This window comes from Mustelus asterias, chromosome 9 (genome assembly GCF_964213995.1).
Source record: "Mustelus asterias chromosome 9, sMusAst1.hap1.1, whole genome shotgun sequence".
NCBI lineage: Eukaryota > Metazoa > Chordata > Chondrichthyes > Carcharhiniformes > Triakidae > Mustelus > Mustelus asterias.
The window spans coordinates 24,989,653-25,015,803 of NC_135809.1; the positions used below are offsets into that span (position 1 = coordinate 24,989,653).

At 42.7% G+C, this 26,151-nt stretch overlaps 1 protein-coding gene across 3 annotated transcripts in view; it reads right to left on the reverse strand.

The window, feature by feature from the left end:
- cped1 (cadherin-like and PC-esterase domain containing 1) overlaps positions 1-26,151 on the reverse strand; it is a 248,485-nt gene that overhangs the window by 27,149 nt on the left and 195,185 nt on the right. For all 3 annotated transcript variants that reach the window (XR_013498726.1, XR_013498727.1, XM_078219832.1), the window contains exons 16-17: positions 15,267-15,384; positions 7,660-7,796 (exon numbers count right to left, since the gene is read on the reverse strand). Coding sequence is in view for 1 of the 3 variants with exons in the window: in XM_078219832.1 (XP_078075958.1) it covers positions 7,660-7,796; positions 15,267-15,384 (255 nt within the window). In the remaining 2 variants the exon portion in view is untranslated. The remainder of the gene's footprint in view (positions 1-7,659; positions 7,797-15,266; positions 15,385-26,151) is intronic.

The following is a 26,151-nucleotide window of genomic DNA, read 5'->3' on the forward strand; positions in this document are numbered from 1 at the left end:
CAGTGTTAATGTAAGCCTGCTTGTGACACTAATAAATAAATAAACAATTGAATAGGAAACAGAAAATGCGAGTCACTTAAAATAAAATCAGAAAATGCTAGAAATGTGTTCATGTGTTCTACCTCTCTGCAAATGCTGCTTAAATGCTGAGGAATTCCAGCATTTTCTGTTTGTTTCAGATTTCCAGCATCTACAGTATTTTGCTTTTGAGTGAAGATTTGCCATTTACCTGACTTTAATCCGACTATTTGTCCTGTATCCTATCCCAGTTTTGTTTTGAGTACAGCTCAACTTCCTATATAATTTTTGCTTTGTTTCAACATCTGTCTTCCTTTCCTCTCAATCATAGAAGCTGGCCTCCTGTAATGACGATAACTAACACTTTCCAAACATGCCCACAACGTATGTCTTTCTGACCTCTCAAATCCATTTGATGAATTGATACTAATCCTTCCTCCGTGCTCTGACAGTGCAGTGGTGATGAAACTGCCCATCACAATATTTAATGCTACAAAGTAGGGTTCAATAAATTTAAAAATCTAAGGACAGAGTTTTAATTCACAATATTCATTGAGCGGGTTAAAACAAATCCTAATTTTGAGCATATAGAAAATAGAACAGTCGATCAAGGTGAAATCATTGCATTAATTTAGTTTTTATTCAGCAGTCCAGTTAAAGGTTCATTCAGAATATGCTGTAGTAATCGAATCTCAGTTTTGGAGTCTGTTTTAAGATTTCACTGTAGAGAATATGCAGAACAAACCTTCTTCCACAGAGGTTAGAATTAGGATGCATGGTTAAAACAATTTAATTAACAAAATATAGACGTAGTGAAATAATTCAGGCATTTTTAAATTCTAACATAATGATGTGGTCTAGCCTATAAGCATTTAGGTATTGGGAAACACAGCTTGGAATGTTCTACTGTTTCAGCACGCCATGAGAGGAAGACGACTTTACAAACTACAAATTCAAATTCATTGGGTGGAATTTTGCTACCCCCCACTGCCAGCGGGATTTATTTTCCAGTCCTGCCGAAGTCAATGGACTTTTGAATAGCTTGGCACATTTTCCAGCCCCGCCCCCGCTGCAATGGGACCGTAAAATTCCACCCATTATGTGGATTTGTTTTGACAAAATTGTATGTTTTATTTCTCCAGAAGACATGGCACCAAATGGTGAAGATTTATTACTATATTACTGCACTGCCAAAGTTCAGGCATAAATTAAACGTTGCCCATTTGAACAATTTTTATTTGAATATTTACCTTTATTTCCTTTGGCAAAGCCAGCTGCTTACTTTAATTTGCAAGTTGACGGGCAGGTTACTATCTCATAATGATTCACTTTGTGCATGAGTATTACAGGATGTTTGAGGAGTGAATTTTGTCATGGTTTCATGCTTGCATTAACAAAGCAGCCACAATTTAATTTGGTCGCGGTCCTCAAATTTCTCCCAAAATTAAAGCAAGTGTAAAGCACTTCAATTCACTGATCCAGTGTTAATCTTTTATAAACATGAGAACAATAATAGGCCATTCAGCCTTTTAAGTGTCTGGAATGTCACTTAATTTAAATAATTTATGAAGGCAGGTTTAATTAATAATTTCTGTCCCGTATCATCTTGGTAAATCTGCCCTATATCCCCTCCTTCCTGAAATACCTGTAATACTCCAAATAGGATTTGATTGTGATTAAACTGGTCTTCAGTTTAGTTTGAGTTAGTTTATTTATTAGTAGGCTTACATTAACACTGCAATGAAGCTCCTGAGAAAATCCCCTCGTCTCCGCACTCCGGCGCCTATGAATTAATTATATCTGTCTAATTTGCACTGGACAGATTTGACAATAACATTTCGGGATATATAAAATATATGGACCATTGGGATGTAGAGGCATCCTAAAAAGCATGTTCTACACTGATCAACTTGTCAATTCTCTATTTTGGACAGTTGTTACTGCACTATAATATAAACCATTCCAGCTCTCCTTTTTTCCACACCCCCACCCCCCGCCCCACTCCCCCGCCCCACCCCCTTCAGTGCAACTGCTACATTCCTCAAGCAGTCCATTAACAATCTGTACCTCTGTTCTGCCATTCTCGCATTCTGATCACTTGATGGACATTCTTAGCGCCTTCTCAGCCTTCTCTATCCTCATTTACATTCCCTTTCTCCAATTCCACAACTCCCCCCCCTGCCCCCCCCCCCCCCCCCCACCCCCACCTCAACAGTATCAATCCTCGGATTCTCTTTGCTCTTAGCTCTGACGAAGGGTCATCCAGACTCAAAACGTTGGCTCTTTTCTCTCTCCACAGATGCTGCCAGACCTGCTGAGATTTTCCAGCATTTTCTGTTTTTGTTTCAGATTCCAGCCTCCGCAATATTTTGCTTTTATAATAGAAATTAGAGCACAATTCCTTAGTGCTGCAACAGCAAAACTTTGGAAACAAACCTTTGGAGAGTTTGATAAAATATATGATTGGGGAAATCTTAATTTCCAACTTTTGAAGAAATTTGAAAGCATAAACTTTACATTAATCTTAGTTTGCTACAATTTACAAGTGGATGCTGTGATTGATCTTTGACCTAGAAGCATGGAAGCAGTACAATAAGGAAAAATCATTGTTTCTTTAAAATGCTCAAGGAATCTATAATGTTTTTACAAATGTTTGAAAAGGGCTTTTAAGAGTTTGGATCAATTATTACGGGATCAAAATTGTAATTTTCTTGGATAATAAGAAATACTGATCTCTGTGATGTTGTGACCCTTGACAAGGAACAGGTATAAAAAAGGAAGTTAAGACAAATAAGTCATTTGACTAAGGCACAGATAATACAGAGAAAGAAGTGACTGCCATAAACTAACAATGGAGAGCTGTAGCAGAGAAGGCATATTTACAATGAATCCCATCTGTGTGTGTGTGTGTGAAACAGTTAAGTTGCTGAAGGCAGGGCGAGGGCAGAGATTGTGAATTGGACAATGTTACGGCTGCTGCTTCAGTTTCGCCAGAGCCGATCAGACCATTTAATGGGGTTTATTAAAGGATAAGATAAAGGAGTCTCTGGGGAATCTGTGCCATCAGGAACGTAATGAACCTAGCTAAGGAGGTTCTGTAGACACTAGGTGATCACCATCTCTAAGGACCTCAGGTGGAACACAACTCGTGGGCCAAATTGACCACGTGGGAAAGTGAGAGATCATACGTACTGGAGACCGGGTTGCAGAAGTTTGGAACTGCAGATGTTGCTGCATGTATGCAGAGAGTGATGCGGGTGTTTGTGTTTTGTAAGACATAGGGTGGGAATTTCCAGCTGTGCTTGCAGACCTTTGCGTATTTCCCCCCCTGCCCTGCCCGCTATGATTCATGTGGTAGGTGGGATGGGAAAATTCCACCCACAGCTTTGTTGCATCAACTATTTAACTTGAAATTTATCTTTTCTTGGAGTATCATTGCTGGGGTGGCACGGTAGCACCGTGGTTAGCACTGCTGCTTCAGAGTGCCAGGGACCCGGGTTCGATTCTAAGCTTAGATCAACTGTCTGTGTGGAGTTTGCACGTTCTCCCCGTGTCTGTGTCGATTTCCTCTGGGTGCTCCAGTTTCCTCCCACATTCTGAAAGATGTGCTCGTTAGGTGCATTGACCTGAACAGGCGCCGGAATGTGGCAACTAGGGGAATTTCACAGTAACTTCATTGCAGTGTTAATGTAAGCCTTACTTGTGATGAATAAATAAACTTAATTTACATTGATTCCGATTCATGTTAAAGTAGAAATTACGAAAAGTGAAATCTGAATGATTTCTTCATGAGTCTCAGTGATACATTCCAAGTGCAAGGCCGGAAATTCTTCAAACTGGGTTGTGCAGATAATCAACTTCATCACGGTCAAGAGATTGTTGATCCTATTAATTTGAGTAATCAGATGGTGGTGGACTTTACAGAGGAAAACAAAATGATCTTTAAGTATCTCTGAAGAATTAGACAGATGGTTCAGTGTTTCCAATGCTCACTCTCCATGAAAGTATACAGAGATTTTTGTGGGGTTGGGGTAGTAGGATAGTCATAGAATCATAGAGGTTTACACATGGAAACAGGCCCTTCGGCCCAACTTGTCCATGCCGCCCTTGTTTTTAAGCTAATCCCAATTGCCCGCATTTGGCCCATATCCTTTTATACCCATCGTACCCATATAACTATCTAAATGCTTTGTAAAAGACAAAATTGTACCCGCCTCTACTACTGCCTTTGGCAGCTTGTTCCAGACACTTACCACCCTCTGTGTGAAAAAATTGCCCCTCTGGACACTTTTGTATCTCTCCCCTTAAACCAATGCCCTCTAGTTTTAGACTCCCCTACCTTTGGGAAAAGATATTGACTATCTAGCTGATCAGTGCCCCTCATTAGTTTATAGACCTCTAGAAAACCACCCCTCAGCCTCCTACGCTCCAGAGAAAAAAGTCCCAGTCTATCCAGCCTCTCCTTATAACTCAATCCATCAAGTCCCGGTAACATTCTAGTAAATCTTTTCTGCACTCTTTCTAGTTTAATAATATCCTTTCTATAATAGGGTGACCAGAATTGCACACAGTATTCCAAGTGTGGCCTTACCAATGTCTTGTACAACTTCAACAAGATATTCCAACTCCTGTATTCAATGTTCTGACTGATGAAACCAAGCATGCCGAATGCCTTCTTCACCACTCTGTCCACCTGTGACTCCGCTTTCAAGGAGCTATAAACATGTACCCCTAGATCTCTTTGTTCTGTAACTCTCCCCAACGCCCTACCATTAACTGAGTAAATCCTGCCCTGGTTCAATCTACCAAAATGTATCACCTCGCATTTGTCTAAATTAAACTCCATCAGCCATTCGTCTGCCCACTGGCCCAATTGATCAAGATCCCGTTGCAATTGGAGATAACTTTCTTCACTGTCCACTATGCCACCAATCTTGATGTCATCTGCAAACTTACTAACCATGCCTCCTATATTCTCATCCAAATCATTCATATAAATGACAAATAACAGTGGATCCAGCACTGATCCCTGAGGCACACCACTGGTCACAGGCCTCCAGTTTGAAAAACAATTCTCTACAACCACCCTCTGGCTTCTGTCAAGAAGCCAATTTTGTATCCATTTAGATACCTCACCCTGGATCCCGTGAGATTTAACCTTATGCAACAACCTACCATGCGGTACCTTGTCAACAGCCTTGCTAAAGTTCATGTAGACAACATCAGCTGCACTGCCCTCATCTACCTTCTTGGTTACCCCTTCAAAAAACTCAATCAAATTTGTGAGACATGATTTTCCACTCACAAAGCCATGCTGACTGTTCCTAATCAGTACTTGCGTCTCTAAATGCCTGTAGATCCTGTCTCTCAAAATACCTTCCAACAATTTACCCACCACAAATGTGAGGCATTTGGTAAATTTAGCTAGTTTGGTTTACAATTGTCCTGTGGGAATGATAACACCTGCTTTAAAATGTCCCAATTTTCACTGAACTAGTGGCATCTCTTCTTCAGAAATCAGAAGAACAATGGCTAATGTTATGAGCAAGATTCAGGACTTATCCCTGTAACCTCATGTATTTACCACACTATTCCCCCTAACCTACAAATGTTTGGACACTAGGGGGCAATTTAGCATGGACAATCCAGCTAACCTGCACATCTTTGGACTGTGGGAGGAAACCGGAACACCCGGAGGAAACCCATGCAGACACAGGGAGAACATGCAAGCTCCACACAGACAGTGATCCAAGGCCGCAATCGAACCCAGGTCTCTGGCACTGTGAGGCAGCAGTGCTAACCACTGTACCAACATGCCGCTTAACAGAGAGGCAGAGGACTTGAATAAAGTATTAAATGAGTACTCTGTATTTGTCTTCACAAAGCAAGAGGATGATTTAAAGGTTACATGAAAAGAGGTGAGGGATGTTATTGATGGCAAAGTAAAAGACATACTAAAAAGATTAGCATTACTGGAAGTTGGAAAGTCAGCTTTTCCAGATAAAATGCATTCTAGGTCCCTGAAAGGAGCAAAAGTAGGATTGGGGAAACTTAGGTCACAATCTTTCAGTTCTCATTAGACCCAGGTATAGTGCTGGAAGAAAAGAGGGATTGCTGATGTTATACCATTATTAAGACAGGGGAGAGGGTTAAACCAGGAAACCATAGGCTAGACAATCTAGCATTGGTGATGGAAGTTATTGGAAACCATTATCAGAGGCAAAATAAACTTTCACTTGGAAAGGCATGGGGTATTCCAGGTGTGCCAACATGGATTTGCTAATCATATCTGACTGAATGTGAATGAATTCTTTGATGAGACATTGAATTACTTGAGATGGTTGATCAAAATTGTTCAGTAGATTTTTTTTCATTTATTACTCTCACAAGTAGGCCTACATTAACACTGCAATGAAGTTACTGTGAAAATCCCCTAGTCGCCGCACTAAGGTGCCTGTTCGGCAACACTGAGGGAAAATTTAGCATGGCCAATGAACCTAACTAACACGTCTTTCAGACTGTGGGAGGAAACAGGAGCATCCGGAGAAACGCAGACACGGGGAGAACGTGTAAACTCCACACAGACAGTCACCCAAGGCCAGAATTGAACCCATATCCCTCATGCTGTGAGGCAGCAGTGCTAACCACTGTGCCAATGCGCCGCCCAACAGAGAGGCAGAGGACATGAATAAAGTATTAAATGAGCAATCGGAGGAAACCCACACAGACACGGGGAGAATGTGCAGACTCCGCATAGGCAGTGACCCAAGCTGGGAATCGAACCCACGTCCCCGGAATGAGATGAAAAGAAAAAAATGAAATAAAATCAATGGAAATGGGCACTTTACAACCTTCTGGACTGAACATTGAGTTCAACAATTTCAGAGCATAAACTCTCCTCCACCTTCACCCCATTTCTATTTATTTTATTTCATTTTTTTCTTTTCATCTCATTCATCCTTTTCTATCATCCTTCATTGTCACTTCCATTTTTCTACTTCTCCACTCTTGCTCCCCATCTGGCCCCCAACAGCCCCCCCCCCCCCTCCCCCTCCTTCAGGGCAACTGCTACATTTCTTAGGGAGTCCCATAACAATCTGTACCTCTGTTCTGCCATTCACACATTCTGATCACTTAATGGACACTTTTAGTACCTTTCTCAGCCTTCTTCATCATCATGTACATCTCCTTTGTCCAATTGCCCCACCCTCATCGTATAAATCTCTTCTGATTTTCTTTGCTATTAACTCTGATGAAGGATCATCCAGACTCAAAACATTGGCTCTATTCTCTCTCTGTCAGATTTGCTGAGGTTTTCCAGCATTTTCTGTTTCTGCTTCAGATTCCAGCATCTGCAGTATTTTCTTTTATTGTCTGGATTAATAGTCTAGTGATAATGCCTCTGGACCATCGCCTCGCCATATGGTCTTCCTCTGCACTGTAGGGTTTCTATGATTCTATAATTAAGTTGTTCACAGCTACAATATTATTTTCATTAGAGCATGGCTGTCCATTAAACTTTAACTCATTACTTGCACAAAACACTCAGAATTTTTTGTCATATATATTATTCCACACTGCAGTACATTATTGAACAATATTGATAATGGCATTGGAAAGTCATATGGAACAAGCCCTTACCCTCCTTCCATTCATGCACTGCTGAAGTTGACTTTTAGTCGGTGTAAGATGTTGACATTTGTCTGGCTGCCACCGTGCTTTCTGCCAATCACAAGTTTGGTTGTCAGAGCAGCTCAGACATGGAATAACCCACTGCCCTGAAACAGTAACATAAAGAACCCAATTATTATTAGGGAATTAATTTCTGGTCTCTTAATAAGATTGGAATCATTGTTAATCTGTTGATAAGATTGGAATTAATGGTGCGCCATTATAGTAAACAGTTAAAAACACAGAGGAGGATATCATTGTCCTCTCTGGTGCAAAAGAGAACCAATTTCAGAGTGCTCTGACCCTCAACTGAATGATGCTACATTCGTACCTACGCCATATTGCTTTGTGTGATATTGAAGTCTTCTTGGCAGCTGCCTGAGGCAAACAGTAGGCCTCTTGCATTAGATACTGAAAGGCCTGAGGCCTATTTCACAGGCTCATCCTAGTATTTGGGCATGCTGTATTCAGTTTTTCAGCTTCTTCTGCAGCCTACTCTGCAGTCCTCAAAGCTGGACACCATCCCATGTGTTAATGTACGGCCAGGAGGAACACAGACCTGTCTTTCGTGACTCCATATATATCTTGCAGTCTGCTTCTCCGGACATTTCACTTCACAGTCTGGCTGGGTGGTGGATGCCTGGAATTTGCTGCCCGAGTTGGTGATGGAGGCAGAGACCCTAAACTCTTTTAAAAGGTACCTGGATCTGCACCTTAAGTACTGTAAGCTACAGGGGTATGGGCCGGGTTGTGGGAAGGTGGAAATAGAAAGGGCACCTGGGTGTCCTCGGGCTGGTGCGGACAGGATGGGCCAAATGGCCTCCTTCTGCGCTGTAACTTTTCTATGGTTCTATGGCTCCCTCCCCCAGACCACCCCTGAAGACTGGAAGTGACCCTCAGATCAATGTCATAGCTCACCCAGTAAATAAGTCTTGGGACTTCTCCCTTTGATTTACCTTTATTTGCAATTGTGAAATGACAGCACTTTTAAGGTTTGTGGAAGGTATTAAAACAGAATAATATAATCAACTGATTCATTTCATTTAATAAGCTTTGAGCCCAGTCATCTCAGTTTTGAGAGTTTGAAAATAGAAGAGTAGATCTTGAAAATGGTGTTCCACACAAGATTTTGATTTTGACTATTTTGATGTATGATAGGCAGGACAATCAGGCCACCTGCCGATGGAATGATGAGGGGCCCAAACCATTTCGATGGTCAGTCCTCATTTGTCTATGATTGACGAGCTGGCCATGAGTTTACAGGCACTACCTGGGACTTCATCAAGCAAGAAATTTCCAGCAGCTCTCTTCTCAACAAAGCTATCAAATGACACTTGCTCACCAGTAATCTTCCTGAAGCTCTGTTTTACTTATAATGACAGTTAAATGAAGTGCAAACAAAGCTAATATTGAATTGCAGGAAGCATAATAGTCAATAAATGCTTAAATGTTGGCACAAGATCTCTGCCCATATTTTCTATAGGTTATACCTATACAAAGTTCTTCATTCCGGTAGAATTGATCAGAAAATCGATCCTCACATGGGGAGTTAAGCAACTAGCACAACTCGCATCTAAATCTGGATGCTACCTATAAGATAGCAGTAGTGAATGAGTGAGAATAATATGCTTAAATTTAAGGTTATGTAGCAATCAGCAAGAACAAAAATATGAAGAATGCACGTAAACTGGGCATTGAGTGGAGCGCATATCTCTGCCACACTGCATTGGCTCAACGTCTTTACAATAATGCAGCTGTATCTTGAGGCTACATAACTTCAAAGCTGAAAAAAATAAATCTTTTTATTCAGAGCTTCCGTCTCACTGTGGAGGCTTCAAGTAAATCCACATCCAACAACCTGCTCTGAAAACTCTGCTCACATTTTGACAGCTGTGACAATTCCGCCACAGAAGCGGAGACAATCCCCAACATTCTAAAACAGTTAACAACATTCTAAATAAAACAACCCACAACATTCTAAAAGAGGGATGCTTTTCAAAACTTCACAAGAATTCTTTTCAACTGCTGAAGTAGTTTTTATAGTCAATGTGGTTATGTAGAGAATTCTGACATCCAATTTTTGCTTAGCAAGATTCATAAATAGAAAGGACTAAGTGCTGGGGAATTGGAGGTTTGGGTGCTGAAGGGCCCCTTAAAGTTTCAAAATGGTACATCCACACACTTCTATGGCTGGAATCCTCTGGCCGTTCACGTCGCGAGATTCTCTCGTCTCGCCGGTGGCATACTCCTGTTGCAGGTTTCCTGTCAGCGAGGGGTAGCTTCAATGGGAATTCCCATTGACAATGGCGGGACCAGAATATCCCAGAATATACCAGTGAACGGCACGCCGTCTCCCACTGCTGAGAAAAATGCTGAGGGGAAGCCAGACAGTCTCGCTCTGAGTCTAAGTCTGCTGGATGCCATATTGGCAAAGATGTTAGTGGCACACACCTGATGCTTCCTGGAAATATTGAGCAGGCAGATCATTACATCATTGATCTGATGCCAACACTGCCATTTTGGAGCAACAGGCTTTAACCTGCGTTCTTGCTTAATCTTGCACAGCTGAACACATGTTCAACATGGGTGATTGAGGGGGAGGGTTAAGGGGGACATTAAGGAGCCCAGAGAAGGGAAAAGTATGAGGGCTACAATTCTTCTCCATGGCCTTACCCCCTCCACAATCATGATCACTTCCAGATGACCCTTAACTCCCGCATCACCACTTACCTTATGCCAGGACCATTCCAGGAGTACCTGTGCGTGCTCTCCTGGCAGTTGATATCTCAATCCCACCTGCCAGTCACTCTATCTAATTCTAGATCAGCACATAAACATAGTCTGGGAGTTGAAATTACTCTGGGTCTCAGGAGGTGCGGTGATGTTAATTTCTCCTATCCCTAGCCTGCGTATGCTGCATCACACTCCCTGTTAAAATTGAGTCTATCGTATGTACCTTGAAACACATCTTTGTACAAATAAACCTGAGGGGTACATCTACAGTGGAAAACAGTAATACTCTGCACCAGTTCAAAATTCAGGTCAAATAGAATCCACCAAGCGGGGATGCCATGAAAGATAGATTACAAAGCTAAAGGGTGGGATTTCCTGGTCCTGCCCACCAAAGGGATGATCCGGTCCCGCTGAAATTCAATGGACTTTTCGCCGGGCCGCTGATTCTCCCGCAACGAGTCCCACTAAAATGGGGCCAGAAAATCCGAATCTTAGAAATTAATGATCTGAGTACAGGATACTGTTTGTCTGGGAAACAATTCTTTAATCTTCTGAAAAGGTGTTGCACTTGCATGACTAGCCAGTGCAAACTATCAAGAGACAGACAATCAGAGCTGGTGGCAGTTCAGTTCATATTTACACAGCTCACTAACAATCAAGAGATCACACTAACATTCAATACTGACCTATTTCCTTAATGCCCGTGGCAGTGACTACACTTACAAAGTAGGTTTACGATGTGTCTCTTTTTGAAGGCATTGCATTGAAATCCTTTTTCCTTTTCATTTCCTTTAGAATTTTCCCCAGACGAGGAGGCCAGAGCAAATGGCACCAAGTTCCTTGCACCGCAGAACACATTGCATCATTCGCATTTCCAAATGTCAATACAGATACGAGCAGCCCAGGGGGAGAGGGAAGTGTACCAAATGATTCACAACTCCTAATAGGAGGCAATGAAGGCATTGGGGTGCAGGAGAGAAGAGACAATGAAGGAGTTTAAAATTTATTGATTCGTGTCACAAGTAGGCTACATTTACAATGCAGTGAAGTCAATGTGAAAATCCCCTAGTTGCCACGCCCCGGCACCTGTTTGGATACAATGAAGGAGAATTTAGCATGGCCAATGCACTTAACCAGCACATCTTTCGGACTGTGGGAGGAAACCGGAGCACCTGGAGGAAACCCACGCAGACATGGAGAGAACATGCAGACTCCACACAGACAGTGACCCAAGCTGAAAATCGAACCCGGGTCACTGGCGCTGTGAGGCAGCAGTGCAAACCACTGTGTCACCATGATAGTGTTTGTGCTCCACGCAAGTCTTCCCCACCTTACTTCATCTCAAGCTATCAACATATCCTTCTATTGCTATCTCGCTTGTGTACTTATAGAACATAGAACAGTACAGCACAGAACAGGCCCTTCGGCCCACGATGTTGTGCCGAGCTTTATCTGAAATCAAGATCAAGCTATCCCACTCCCTATCATCCTGGTGTGCTCCATGTGCCTATCCAATAACCGCTTAAATGTTCCTAAAGTGTCTGACTCCACTATCACTGCACTTAACCAGCTTCTCTTTGAGAGCACCCGTGCTTTCCGCCTCAACTATTATTAACTTTCTTACATGTATGTTCTCTTGATTCTCCCAGAAGTGGAAATATCTTTATGGGGGATACTACTAAATTGGAACCATAAAGAAAGCTATCTGTTAAGAATTATATTTTGTCGTGTCTAAGTATTTTAATTGGTAAAATTTATGCTAATTCTTTTTGTTACATTCTAATTGTGTTCTTAAATAAACTTTGTTTTGATAGCAGCTTCCGAGTGGGTCACTTGAGTCCATCCTGGAGTGGAACACCTTATGCTCACCCTAATGCCAAAATCAAATGCAAAGGTTAGGGTCTAGGCTAACTTCATAAAATACCTTGGAGTTTCTGGGCTGGGCCATAACAAACAGTACAGACTCTCGCTCAGAGGCCAAATGAGTGTATAATTGGCCAATTAAGGACCTCTTCCTGCCTCCATTGGCATTTAGCCATAAAGGGTGCCGCGTTTGGAGACCACCAGGTAAACCCTGGCGGGCTCTGGGAGAGGGTATCCATCACTGCTCCATCTTCCTCCAGGTGCAGTGGCCCTCTGGTTGGCTGGCAGCTCTTGGTGGTGGACAATGCAGCCTGAATAAGTAAGGATGGTTGGCCCAGCAGCACTTGGCTGCCACTGGCAAGGTGTAGACCAGGGTTCTGCTGAAGCAGACAGGTGCCTACTTTCAGGACTGTCAGGGGAAATGTCTTTTCCCAAAAATGTACGTCATTCATAAAATTTGTTAAAGTACATTCATAAAATCCACACAGTGCAGAAAGAGGCCATTCAGCCCATCATCTCTGCACCTGCTCTCTAACAGTATCTGATAAAATATTCTGACTTGAAAATTAAAGAATACGGTAAAATTCAACTTGTCTCCATATGGTATATTCCACTCTTGGCTGCCTCTATAGAATTGTAATACTTTGGATGTTCACAATTTACTTTCCGTGTCAGGCCTACAGCCTGAGGGCAAAACCATTTCAGACTGAACATTTACAGGAAATGCAATAGACTTCAACTTGTCTCCAGACTGCATGTTCCTCTCTCGAGATGCTTCAACACAGTTTCAATACTCTTGATATTTACGACATACATTCCACGTCAGGCACGCAGCCTGAAGGGCTCTACAATTTTCCAGCCTCTCAGTGTGCTGTGGCTGAAAGTCTTTTGACAGCATCTTTAACAGTGGCTGCCCCACTCTTTGCTGTATCCCCCAGCACATAGCCCTGGGATCTTGGAGTGTGCCAGTCTGCAGTTTACGCTGGCAGACATGCCGGCCACTATTAAATCTCCCACCTCATTGTCACAGGGGTGGCACCATGGCACAGCGGTTAGCACTGCCGCCTCACAGTGCCAGGGATCTAGGTTCAATTCCCGGCTTGGGTCACTGTCTGTGTGGAGTTTGCATGTTCTCCCCGTGTCTGCATGGGTTTCCTCCGGGTGCTCCAGTTTCCTCCCACAGTCTGAAAGACGTGCTGGTTAGGTGCGTTGGCCATGCTAAAGTCTCCCTCAGTGTACCCGAATAGACGCCAGTGTGTGGCGGCTAGGGGATTTTCACAGTAACTTCATTGCAGTGTTAATATAAGCCTACTTGTGACTAATAAATAATAATAATAAATAATAATAATGTGTTATTGCACTGGAGATGTTCTGAGGAACTTCCAGCTCCTTTAAAGAAGGGTAACCATGAAAATCCACTTCGGACTCTGGTCATAAAAAGTCACCGTAGTTCTAGGTGACCATAGACCTCAAAGGGGAGAGCTGACTGGTGGTAATTTTAACCTGAGGATCACCGCACCTCATACTAGAGGCAAGGCCTTCATGAATAATCTCAACTAGTACAGGAATTTAACCTACGCTGTTGGCATTGCTCGGCATCGCTAGCCAGTTGTCCAGCCAACTGAGCTAAACCAACTAGTCAGCAATCACATTGTTAGATGTTTAGAGATTTCAGGATCTTCCAATCCTCATGGGCAGGCCAGGGGCAGTATTCACATGCATCATGGGAATAATTCATTTGGACAATAGCCTAAGCGTAAAGCAGGGACTCAGAGGGACAATAATATGGGCTGTGTGCATACGTTCTCTTATTGCTTGTTACAGAATATGAGAATGCTTGAATGGTAATCCAAAGGATTGCGTTCAGAAGACTTAATGGCTTCAACCTCATGCTTTTCTGGCTTACAATGAAGGCATCAGGGAGGTGTGGTAGAAGTAGGCGTGCCTAGCATAGTTCAATAACTTGACCAGAGTAACTAGGGTAGGAACACTGCCAACTTTACTTTTCCCCATTTTTTTACACGTGATCCTCTTAATCAATCAACTCACTCCTGAAATGGAATGACAAGTCTAGATTCAGATTGTGCAATAGCTGAATGGGACTACAATCCTGTTCTCTGGAACTAGTACTTTGTGCTTTCTTTACAAGCCATCGCTGCATGGTTGCCCCTATATGCCTTATCTATTACGTTACAGCATCCTTCCAGCACTAGCCAGTCTGGTGACAGCCAGATAATTCTCTTCCAGAGCTTACCACTGCATATTGATGTTTCCAAGAGCATACAAAGTGGGTATGGGGATTAAACAAGTGGGGACAAATTGCTGTTTGGCTGACTATGATTTCTAATGTAATGACAAGAGGTGTTTTTGAATCATTCAGGGTTTGGTAGCTGTCATAGCAAAATATGACTTTTTTTGTTGCCAACACTTGAGCAAGAATGAATAGTAAAATATTAAAAGAGGGCAACTTTCAGCTAATTGAAAACTGGACTTGTTGATCTGCGTGATACCAGCTCGATTTCACCAATCACTGCTCCATCTTTCCTATGCCACTGAGCATATATTCTTCAGCTCAGTTAGATGAACCGAGCCAACAAAAAGGGGCCTGGAATTTCCGCTGGAGTTTTCCAGCAAATACCTTTCTCACCAAAGTGTTTTGAAGGTTCAAACACTCTGACAGTTCAAATCCAATGATTAGTATTGTCAAGGTGCCCTCTTATTCTTTTACATGTATTTCAGCTTGGGTCTGTTAACACATAATTCAATCACATCTTGCTTTAATAAGATATGAAGGCAGACACTACTGTCAACTTATTTGTCCGTGACATGCCTACCCCTGCAGAGAAGAAAGGTACTGAGGGCACAGTTTAAATGATATATAATCAGAAACTTTATCTGTGCTTTGCTACGCACGGCAGGGAGTTCCTGCCGACTATAGCTTTTATGAAAACAGACTCGACCACATAGTGATGGTTACCAACCTTTGGCATCGCCTGTCTTGCAGCTTAGAAGCTGCGTCTGAGCAACTGCTGAGAAGGAACTGCTCGACACTGGCTGCAGACCACAAGGTTCGCCAGGCTGAACTATCAGTTCGCAATCCTGCATGAAAATAATGAACAAGGTGATTGGCTTTCTAGTTCACACGGCATGTATTTTTAAAAGAAGAATTGTCAGGTAGCCCAGGAACTTTAGAGGTGATATAGGACAAGGATATAGCAGGAGTGATATAGGACAAGGATATAGCAGGAGTGATATAGGACAAGGATATAGCAGGAGTGATATAGGACAAGGATATAGCAGGAGTGATATAGGACAAGAATAAGCCAGGAGTGATATAGGACAAGGATACACCAGGAGTGATATGGGACAAGAATAAGCCAGGAGTGATATAGGACAAGGATAAACCAGAAGTGATATAGGACAAGGATATACCAGGAGTGATATAGGACAAGGATATACCAGGAGTGATATAGGACAAAAATAAGCTAGGAGTGATACAGGACAAGGATAAGCCAGGAGTGATATCGGACAAGAATATACCAGGAGTGATATAGGACAAGAATAAGCCAGGAGTGATATAGGACAAGAATAAGCCAGGAGTGATATCGGACAAGAATAAGCCAGGAGTGATATAGGACAAGGATATACCAGGAGTGATATAGGACAAAAATAAGCCAGGAGTGATATAGGACAAAAATAAGCCAGGAGTGATATAGGACAAGAGTAAACCAGGAGTGATATAGGACAAGAATAAACCAGGAGTGATATAGGATAAGAATATAGCAGGAGTGATATAGGACAAGAATATAGCAGGAGTGATATAGGACAAGAATAAGCCACTGGGAGAGATTGGGTACAGCATGTCATTTCATGAATCCCACAGTGAATCTCTGAATGGAAAAGTCTTACATAAATACTTTCTTGCTTGTCAAAGGTAATGAAATAAAACCCCAGGATATTTATTCATGCATACCTCACCACTATTAAATTGGTTTTCTTCATAGGAGATCCTCTTCCTCCCAGCTCTAACTGCAGAGCAATCATTACAACTTGCCAATATATTCAATCATCTCTTCGCATATTCAATATTTACAGATTCAGTCACTTAGACTCATTGCTTTCAAATCCATTCCCAGTAAGACACCTCTTCACTGCTTTGGTTCCTATCCACCGGTTCATAAGGATGAAGGGTCATTGTAAACTACAGGTACATTTGATACCCTGATGGAGAGCAGGAACCCTAAAAACTTTCAGAATAATTTTGTTGAATTCGAGTTCGTATCATTAGACCATAAGACCATAAGACATAGGAGCAGAATTAGGCCACTCGGCCCATCGAGTCTGCTCCGCCATTCAATCATGGCTGATATTGTTCTCATCCCCATTCTCCTGCCTTTTCCCCATAACCCCTGATCCCTTTATTAATCAAGAACATAAGACCATTCATATAATTGTGCACTTTTGTCCACTAACATTAACAGATGGAAAATTATGAGGAATTCCTGGTGTGGCTCAGTGCGCATGCTCCATCTTAGGAGCAAGTTTTCATAAAATTGACCCTCTATCTCCTTGGGATCAGAATGGCTCAGTTACTATGGCTAGAGCGGAGAGGTTATTTCACACCCTATTATCTTCTATGGCTGTTGATCAAATTTTTTTGTGTAATGTTTCTGTGAAGAGTCTTGGAATAGTGTACTATGTTAAATGCGCTCGATAAATGTGAGTTGTTAAACGTGCTTTATAAATGTGAATTGTTAGTGCAGTAGTGGAATCAGGTACCATCGGAACTGTCAAAAGGCAAATTTACTTGTGTTCCAAGAGAACTAGTTTGCAGGGTTATAGGGAAAAAGCTGAGCTGTAAGATTGAATTGCACACATTCTCCCAAACAGCCAGCAACAGCTCAACGGACCAAATGACTTCCTTTTGTGCAATGCGATACTGTGATGCTGCTTAGCAGGTAAGTTCATTCAGCCGTACAATAGCATGGATAAGCCAGCGAACAAATATTTTTATTACAGTATTATATATTTCCTGTGTCATGTGAAATCACCAAACAAGGAAACAGAATACAAGATGTGTGCTCCTTAAGTATTTTTCATGTGAAGACAGACATCGGAGAGAGCTCCACAGCTTGATGGATAGTGAACATGTTGTGATAGTGTGCCTGCTAATACGTAAAATATACTCATTTAAATAGATGGTGATATAAATCGTTACAGGAAGTGAGGCAGCATCACGGGATGCAGCAGCCATCTTAGTCAGTTTGGGAAAATGCTGGAAAATCTCAGCAGGGCTGGCAGCATCTGTAAGGAGAGAAAAAGAGTTGACGTTTCGAGTCCAGATGACCCTTTGTCAAAGCTTCGACAAAGGGTCACCTGGACTCAAAACATCAGCTCTTTTCTCTCCTTACAGATGCTGCCAGACCTGCTGAGATTTTCCAGCATTTTCTCTTTTGGTTTCAGATTCCAGCATCCGCAGTAATTTGCTTTTATTTTAGTCAGTTTATACAGTTAGCAGCAGCAAGAAGAAACTTCCATTAAAGGTCTATGTTCAACTTCCACCCCTGCCTTCAACTTTGTTTGTATTGATCTAGAAAGATAATTTCCACCACAGGTGTCATGCCTCCTCTCTGGACGCTTAAGCATGTAGGAAAATAAGACGTGATCATAAGGGCAACATGGTGGCACAGTGGTTAGGGACAGCGCCAGGGACCCAGGTTCGATTCCAGCCTTGGGTCACTGTCTGTGCGGAATCTGCACGTTCTCCCCGTGTCTGCGTGGGTTTCCTCCGGGTGCTCCGATTTCCTCCCACAGTCTGAAAGATGTGCTGGTTAGTTGCATTGGCTGTGCTAACTTCTCCCTCAGTGTACACGAATAGGCACCGGCGTGTGGCGACTAGGGGATTTCCACAATAACTTTATGTAAACCTACTTGTGACGCTAATCAATAAACTTTAAACTTAAGTATATCTTCTCATGGGCATGGAGAGGGTGAATAGGGAGCAGCTGTTCCCCTTAGTTGAAGGGTCAGTTACAAGGAGACAGAAGTTAAAAGTGAGGGGGGTTTGGGGGGATTTGAGGAAAAACATTATTTACTCAGAGGGTGGTGACGGTCTGGAATGCACTGCCTGGGAGGGTGGTGGCGGTGGGATGCCTCACATCCTTTAAAAAGTACCTGGATGAGGACTTGGCACGTCATAACATTCAAGGCTATGGGCCGAGTGCTGGCAAGTGAGATTAGGTGGACAGATCGGGGCTTTTTATGCATCGGTGCAGGATTGATGGGCCGAAGGGCCTCTTCTGAACTGTTGTATTCTGTGATTCTGTGATTCTCACAAGAATAATAAATCTTTGAAATGTTTTTATATAGGAATTTACAGTACAGAAACAGGCCATTTGGCCCAGTTTGATCGATGCCAGTGTTAATGTCCCACACTAGCTGGAGTACTGTTTGAAGTCCGGTTGTATTGGGCATCCTCCATCTCTTTAATTCTCAATGTCAAATGGCAAAAAAAGACCAGTCCTTCTGCTTTTGAACTCGACAGGATGTTTGCCAGTGTAAATATTGATAGAAATGTAGCATTTTCTTTTGACTTTTAACTGCTATTGCTCGAAATTTGATGTGGCACATGTAGCTGGACAGACTTCAGTAGCAGTTGAATTTGTTCTTGGCACAAAGCCCCTTCTGTTTTGCGATATGTGGACAGGTCAGACAAGATGAATTATACTGTGAATCAATTGTGTCAGACAGCAACGTCCATTTAGAGTCTCGCGGGCTGAGCTTACTGCAGTTATTTGGAGGAGTTACTCAAACTAACACGAACATCAGAAAGTTCCTACCTTGCAGCCGGACAATTTGCACAGGGCTTCACAGGGCAGCATGAAATTTCTGAACATTCTGTGATTGCTGTCAACAAAGTGCAACAAGATAACTTAACAGGGATTTGCTTGTTCATACTTGTGCACTGCATGGAATTTGTGTCAAACACAAAAATCACCTTAGATTGTATAGAAGAGTATTCAAGAAATAAAAATATAAACTGAGGGACATCGGGCACGATCTTAATGGACGGCAAAGCAGGTATGAGAGGCCGAATGGCCTATTACTGCTCCTTCTTATCTATAAACAAAACTTAATTGAAAGACAGTTTTCTCCTCAGTCTTTAGGAGTGTAATGTCCTCTAAGTTATCCTTCTTAAAGTAAGAAGTGAGGTGTCTTAGTGGGATAGTTTTGTGGATTTGTCATGTCATCACTCATTTTAGTTTTAAAAAAATCATAAGTGGCTACACTGCTTTATCTTTCCTGTTGAAATTGGCAAACTCAGGACATTTATAATTGTGAAGATCAAATGCATTCTTGGTTTATAGCATTGTCAGAAGCAAATAATTACAAAAATACTCCTTGAACAAAGAAAAAGTGAAAAGCTGTATTGCTAGTCTTACGCTTTTGGTGTAATACATTCTGTTTGCACAGTATCCTAATCTCCTCTGATCAAAGAGCTTTCTAATACGGAATGATAAGAGTAAAAGAGGTACAGCTATTGCTGGAGGTCAGGATCTACACATTAACTATCCCACTAAGACATAACATGATGGGTTTTGTTAACAGCTTGTGGATTTGTCATGTCATCAACAGGTACTGAAGTGCCCTGACATCCCTGTTGCCTTGCACGGAGATGAAACAGCTCACTATCTTAGGTATGTTTGCAAGCTATCATTCATACCAAAGATGAGATGTGGGCAAGCAAGCTAATGCAACCATTTCCCTCTTTACAGTGACTATTTCTATTAACTCATTTCTGGAAGTCAGATAAAAATAGCCTACAGGCGTCTGGATTGGGGATGAAAAGGGATGAAAACACTGCACAATAAGCATTTATAAATGTAGATCGATGCTGCTGGATTTATTTTAAGCTCATTTACTGCAATTAATTATGTCCTGAATTTCTGCTGGTCTTCCCTAATTTATCATAACACAATAGGTGATTATTACAGTTCTTTCTAACCAAAGGTCTATCCAAGTTTTCATTTGCAGATATAAGAGCTAAAATGCTAATCCAAATATTGTAATTTAAAATGCAAATCTGATTTCACAAAATCAGCTTTAAAATGGTACCATATGATAAAGTTTCCACAAACTGGCACAGTAAGTCATAACTCAAACAAAATTGCACACCATATGAAACTTCCCTATGTCTAAATAAAAAAGTGTTCAAACCTAATTTATAATTTAAAATAGAACAAGAGTCAATTTTTGAGGGCACAGGTTCCCTTCTGATGATACTCCAGTTTTAACAATATGCAACCACCTATAAGGTAAAGCTGCTTAAAATTTTTATTTATTAGCGTCACAAGTAGGCTTACATTAACTCTGCAATGAAGTTATTGTGAATATCCCCCAGTCACTGCACTCCGGCGCTTGTTCGGGTACACTGAGGGAGAATTCAGCATGGCCAATGCACCTAACCAGCACGTCTTTCGGACTGTGGGAGGAAACCGGAGAGGAAACCCATGCAGGCCACAGGGAGAACATGCAGACTCCGCAGAGACAGCGACCTAAAGCTGGAATCGAACCGGGTTCCTGGCACTGTGAAGCAGCAGTGCTAACCACTGTGCCATATGATACATTCAACGAATAACAAAAGTGAACCAACTGCCTTAGATTTGTTAATTCATTGTGAATGCTTTTATTATAAATTCTTCAAAGTTATGCCTTAGTTTCAAAGAAAACAAACACCAGTAATAAGAATAAAGTGTAAATAATAAATTAGCAGAAAGAAAAACTCACTATAGTGAGAAGGTTGGTAAATTCTGTGAGCCTCAGAATTCTTTGTCAACCTGTGAAATCATTACAAAATATCCAAAAGCCTCATTGGAGACCAACATCTAAGCAAATTAATGTAAACAGCTGTTATGCTTTCCCAAGCTTTTCTCTGGGAATACATTGACACAGCATGAGCACAGACTGGAAAGAAGGGGAATTATTTCCTTTTAACATTGATTCTTAAAGGTGTGCTCTCTTGCTACACTTGAACTCTGGGGGTTAGAGATATATGTGTCCTGTTTTCTTTGGTTGGAGAATCATGCATCACCATTGTCTCTTAGATTGAGGTAGGTAGCACACTAATTTGGTGCACCAACCTCATCTGCATGATAGCAGCTTCTGGCTGAGTGGTGCCAGCAATTCTACATGTGTAAGATTATCCCAACCGGTGGAGGATCTTCACAAGATCCTCCAAATCCAGTGGCATGAAAGGTGGTCCAACAGCTGTGTCCTCTCTCAAGCCGACATGTCCAGCATCAAGGCTCTATTCACTCAAAGCCAGCTTTGCTCAATGGAAGATGCACCTCATACATCTGATGAGAATTTCCAAAGCTATTGCTCTACTTGGAACTCAGTCGCTGTTGAAGACTCCCAGAGGGACAGAGGAAATGCTTTAGGGATTCCTTTAAAGTACCCCTGAAAAGGTCAAACATGCCAGACGATTGATTAGATTCCCTGGCTTGTGAACGACTAAAATAGAGAAGGTTCATCCAGGAAGGCACCAAACACATCAATAGACCTTTCTGGGACTGTGTAGAGGTGAAGGGAATGTGCAAACCTCCAACTCATAGAATCATAGAATCCCTACAATGCAGAAGGAGGCCATTCAACCCATCGAGCTTGCACTGGCAACAATCCCACCCAGGCCCAACCCTGTAACGCCATGCATTTACCCTGCTAATCCCCCTGACACTAAGGGTCGGCACAGTGGTTAGCACTGCTGCTTTACAGTGCCAGGGACCTGGGTTCAATTCCAGCCTTGGGTCACTGTCTGTGTGGAGTTTGCACATTCTCCCTGTGTCAGCGTGGGTTTCGTCCGGGTGCTCCGGTTTCCTCCCACAGTCTCAAGATGTGTGGATTAGGTTGATTGGCCATGCTAAATTGACCCTAGTGTCAGGGGATTAGCAGGGTAAATATGTGGGGTTACGGGAATAGGGCCTGGGTGTGATTGTGGTCGGTGCAGACTCGATGGGCCAAATAGCTTTCTTTTGCACTGTAGGGATTCTAAGATGATAAGGGTCAATTTTAGCATGGCCAATCAACCTAATCCATACATCTTTGGACTGTGGGAGGAAACCGGAGCATCTGGAGGAAACCCAAAAAACCCATCTAGCCTCCAAGAACTCCCTGCCTGCAAGTGGCAAAGCACACAAATCACACAATGGGCTAATCAGCCACTTCAGAAGCCACCGAACCAGAGTTGAAGAAAGTCATCCAACCCCTAAGAGAAGAGCCTACTTTCTCAGTGTAGGCCACGCAATAGGGTCCCAATCAGCATGAGTAATAGGTAATAATTAAATCTATGACAGAATAGGCAATACATGTAAACAAGTAATGCAAATTGTCATCTGATTCTTCTCAAGTGAAAGTTATGTCAAGATAATCTAGGGAAGGTTAGCAGTTACTCGCTGTGTTGCTATAAACATATCCGACTAGCTTTAAAAAGATTTTATTTTCGGTTGATTTTTTTTAAAATCAGTGAATACCTTACTGAACATCTGTTTCTACTTTGCAAAATTTGGTGTTTATTGTTCACCCAATAACCAAACCATCACATATTTTGAGCAAAGTGTTAGCCTACCCGGATAGCAATAAAATGCAAAACCCTTCGGAATGAGAAGCATAATCTGAGGTTATGATAATTACACAGCTGAAACCTCACTGAACTGCCTTGTTTTTCAGGAGTCAACATTTCGTATTTGTTTCTCTTTCTTTCTGCAAATGGCAAGAAGAAATATGGGGTAGGGTTCACCGTGCGACCCATCACGTGTTTCGCGATGGCGGCTCGCCATTGGCCGGCGGCGCGGTCTTCTGGTCCCACCATTGTCAACAGGGTTTCCTATTGAAACCCGTGGTGGGGTGTGTCGTCCTCAGGACCAGAAAATCCCGATGGCGTGAACAGCCGGAAGGTTTTGGCCACAATACTTTGTCTTTATTAAAGTCTCTGATACACCTACACTACACTCATAAAATGGTCACATATTACTTTGCAAAATATATTTTATGTAGTCCTTCAGAAACATCCTTATTATAGTCTTCTATTGGTAATATAAGAGGCGATTCTCTGATCTTGCCGCGCTGTTAGCAGATTGCGCCAGTCACAGAGAAGAGCGTGCGGGCATAAAACTCTGTTTTGCACCCGGCGCCAAACAGTTTGCAATTCTCCCGCACCCTTCCTGTGCGCGAGCGATTAGCATAATTAAAGTAGCATTTAAGTATGCATAGCCTATTCAAATCCCAGCGCACAAACTTCACCAGCCTTCAGATGCGGCACAATAATAGCATGAATCACTACCAGTTTCCACTAGCGGACATCTGGCACAATGGTCACGCCTGGGGGTGGGGGGGGGGGGGCTCAGAGGCCAGTGAAGTTCCCCGGTGGTTGGGGGCATGGCCGTGCAGTGCATACCGGGCAGTGCCACTTGGTGGGGCCCACCTGGCACACAGTGCCCAACTGGCACATCAGCAGCTGTCGGCAGTGGCCACCGGCGGCCCGGCAGTGTCCACTGGACAGCCCGGTGGTGCAAGTTGGGCACTGTCAGTGTGCCAGCTGGGCACCATCAGTGTGCCAGGGGCATTGCTGTTGGGAAGGGGGGTCTGAGTGGGGGTCATGATGGGGGGACGGGGGGCTAAGCGGATGTGTCTGATTGGGGAGGGTTGTGGAGGGGTGAATTGTGAAGGTGGTCCTGATGGGGGGCAAGTTGGTGATCCTGATGCGGGAGCATGTCGGGAGTCGGGCATGGCAGGGAGACTGATCAGAAGGGCACCGATGCCGGCAACTCACCGAGGAGGGGGTGGGGAACTTGCCGGCGATGAGGGGGGGAGGGGTCTTGGTGTCCGTGGGTGAGTGAGGGAGAGGGGGGGTCTCCCAGTGCACTCTGAGATCTGGGCACCCTTGCAAGACAGCACCCAAGTGCTCAGAAGCCAGTTTCACTGGTGTGTTTAGGCTACACCCAGCCCCTAGCCCCGTGCTTCCCCTAGTAAACTCCCAGCTCTCCAAAACGTTACTGAGTGCGCGAGGATTGCAATGTGGAGTATGCCTGAGAGGTTAATGTGGATCACTCCATTACTCTCGCCGTTAGAATTCTACCCAGAATTTTATATTTTGTCAAATTATGCCTTTTTTTATTTTACAAAATTGTAAACCAATCAAATCTTGCCTAAAAAAAAACAGAAGTCAAAAGTAAATTGAAAAATTAGCTTAAGGGAGCTGCCGCTATCAAGATATCTGGCAGATCTTATCCAGGCGATGACTTAAGAATTGTTAACATACTTCGATCACATAATCTATCACATAGTGATAAAAAAAACACAAGGTTAAAGCAGTTCAATTGGGTAGACATTTAACTATTACAGATGAAGGTCCTCATTATGCATTAAGCTACAAATATGTGACAGATACTGCTCTCAGAGAAATATTTGTATCGTCTTATCTGGAGCTGACAGATCCAAGCGCACTTATGATGTCTCCCTCATATATAGGCCATGTCACTGGAACAGGGTGCTTGCTTCCAGGGTGGGCATCTTTTGTACAAGAGCAAATGGGACATTCATTTTCTTGTACCAATAGAAAGATTTTAGACTTAAGTTCAAAAAAATCTACTGGAGGTAAACGGTTTGCCAATATCTTGTTAAAATCTGTTTTCATACGGGGCTGGAGATGTCTGGCATCTGGTGTGAGGCCCAAATGATTGTGAGGTTACTTCGCAGAGGTGGTCTGCTTCTTGGCTCAGCAATCAATGCAGGATCTAAATGCCAAGTTGTAGAACTGCTGTTACATAATGCACAAAGTCACTGCATTTTGGTACAAAAACTGAAGTGTAATGTCATTGTAAATCATAACAGAAATCCATTTTCAGGGGAAACAAAATGACTTATGATACTTTTAGACAATTCTGGTGTTTATCAGAGATGTGGATAACATAGCTGAAGATTCCAAAATGTTACCACTTCTGGTGCTCATTGTTAGATCAACCAGTACTGGATCACAAATTGTTTATTCATAAGAACAAGCCCATCTCCAATCTCCTTTTCCTTTCCAAAGTCCTTGAATGTGTTGCAGCCTCCCAAACCTGTGTCCATCTCTCCCAAACCCGTGTCCATCTCTCCCAAACCCGTGTCCATCTCTCCCAAACCCATGTTCATCTCTCCCAAACCCGTGTCCATCTCTCCCAAACCCATGTTCATCTCTCCCAAACCCGTGTTCATCTCTCCCAAACCCGTGTCCATCTCTCCCAGAACTCCATGTTTGAACCACTTCAATCAGGTTTCTGCCCACGCTGTAGCAAATGGCACTGATCAAAGTCACACATAACATCTGTGATGATGGTGACAATGGTAAATAATTCCTCCTGCTCTTCCTTGACCTGTCTGCAGTCTTATACACGATTGACCATACTGTCATGTTCCATGCTTCAGAACAATCACCTGGCTGGGTGGAACTGCTCTCATTTGGTCCTGTCCTTATCTATCTAATTATAGCCAGCGCATTACTTGCAACAGATTCTCCTCCTGTGCTGCATTGTTACTCCTGGTGTCCCCTGGAAATCTCTCCTTCCTTCCTTATTATCCTTAGCCCATTTGCCCCCTTCTCTGCCCCTCCTCCCCCATTGGCCCCATTCTGCCCCTCAGCACCATCAGCACAGTGTTCATTTTCAGATGTAAACTGATGACAGCTCTACCTCACCACCTCTTAACTTCTCCATTGCTGCTAAATTATCTGACATTCGGTACAGGATAAGCAGAAATTTCCAATTAAATATTGGGAAGACTGAAGCCATTGTCCTCTGTCCCCACTCCAAATTCTGTTCCCCAGTTTACCAA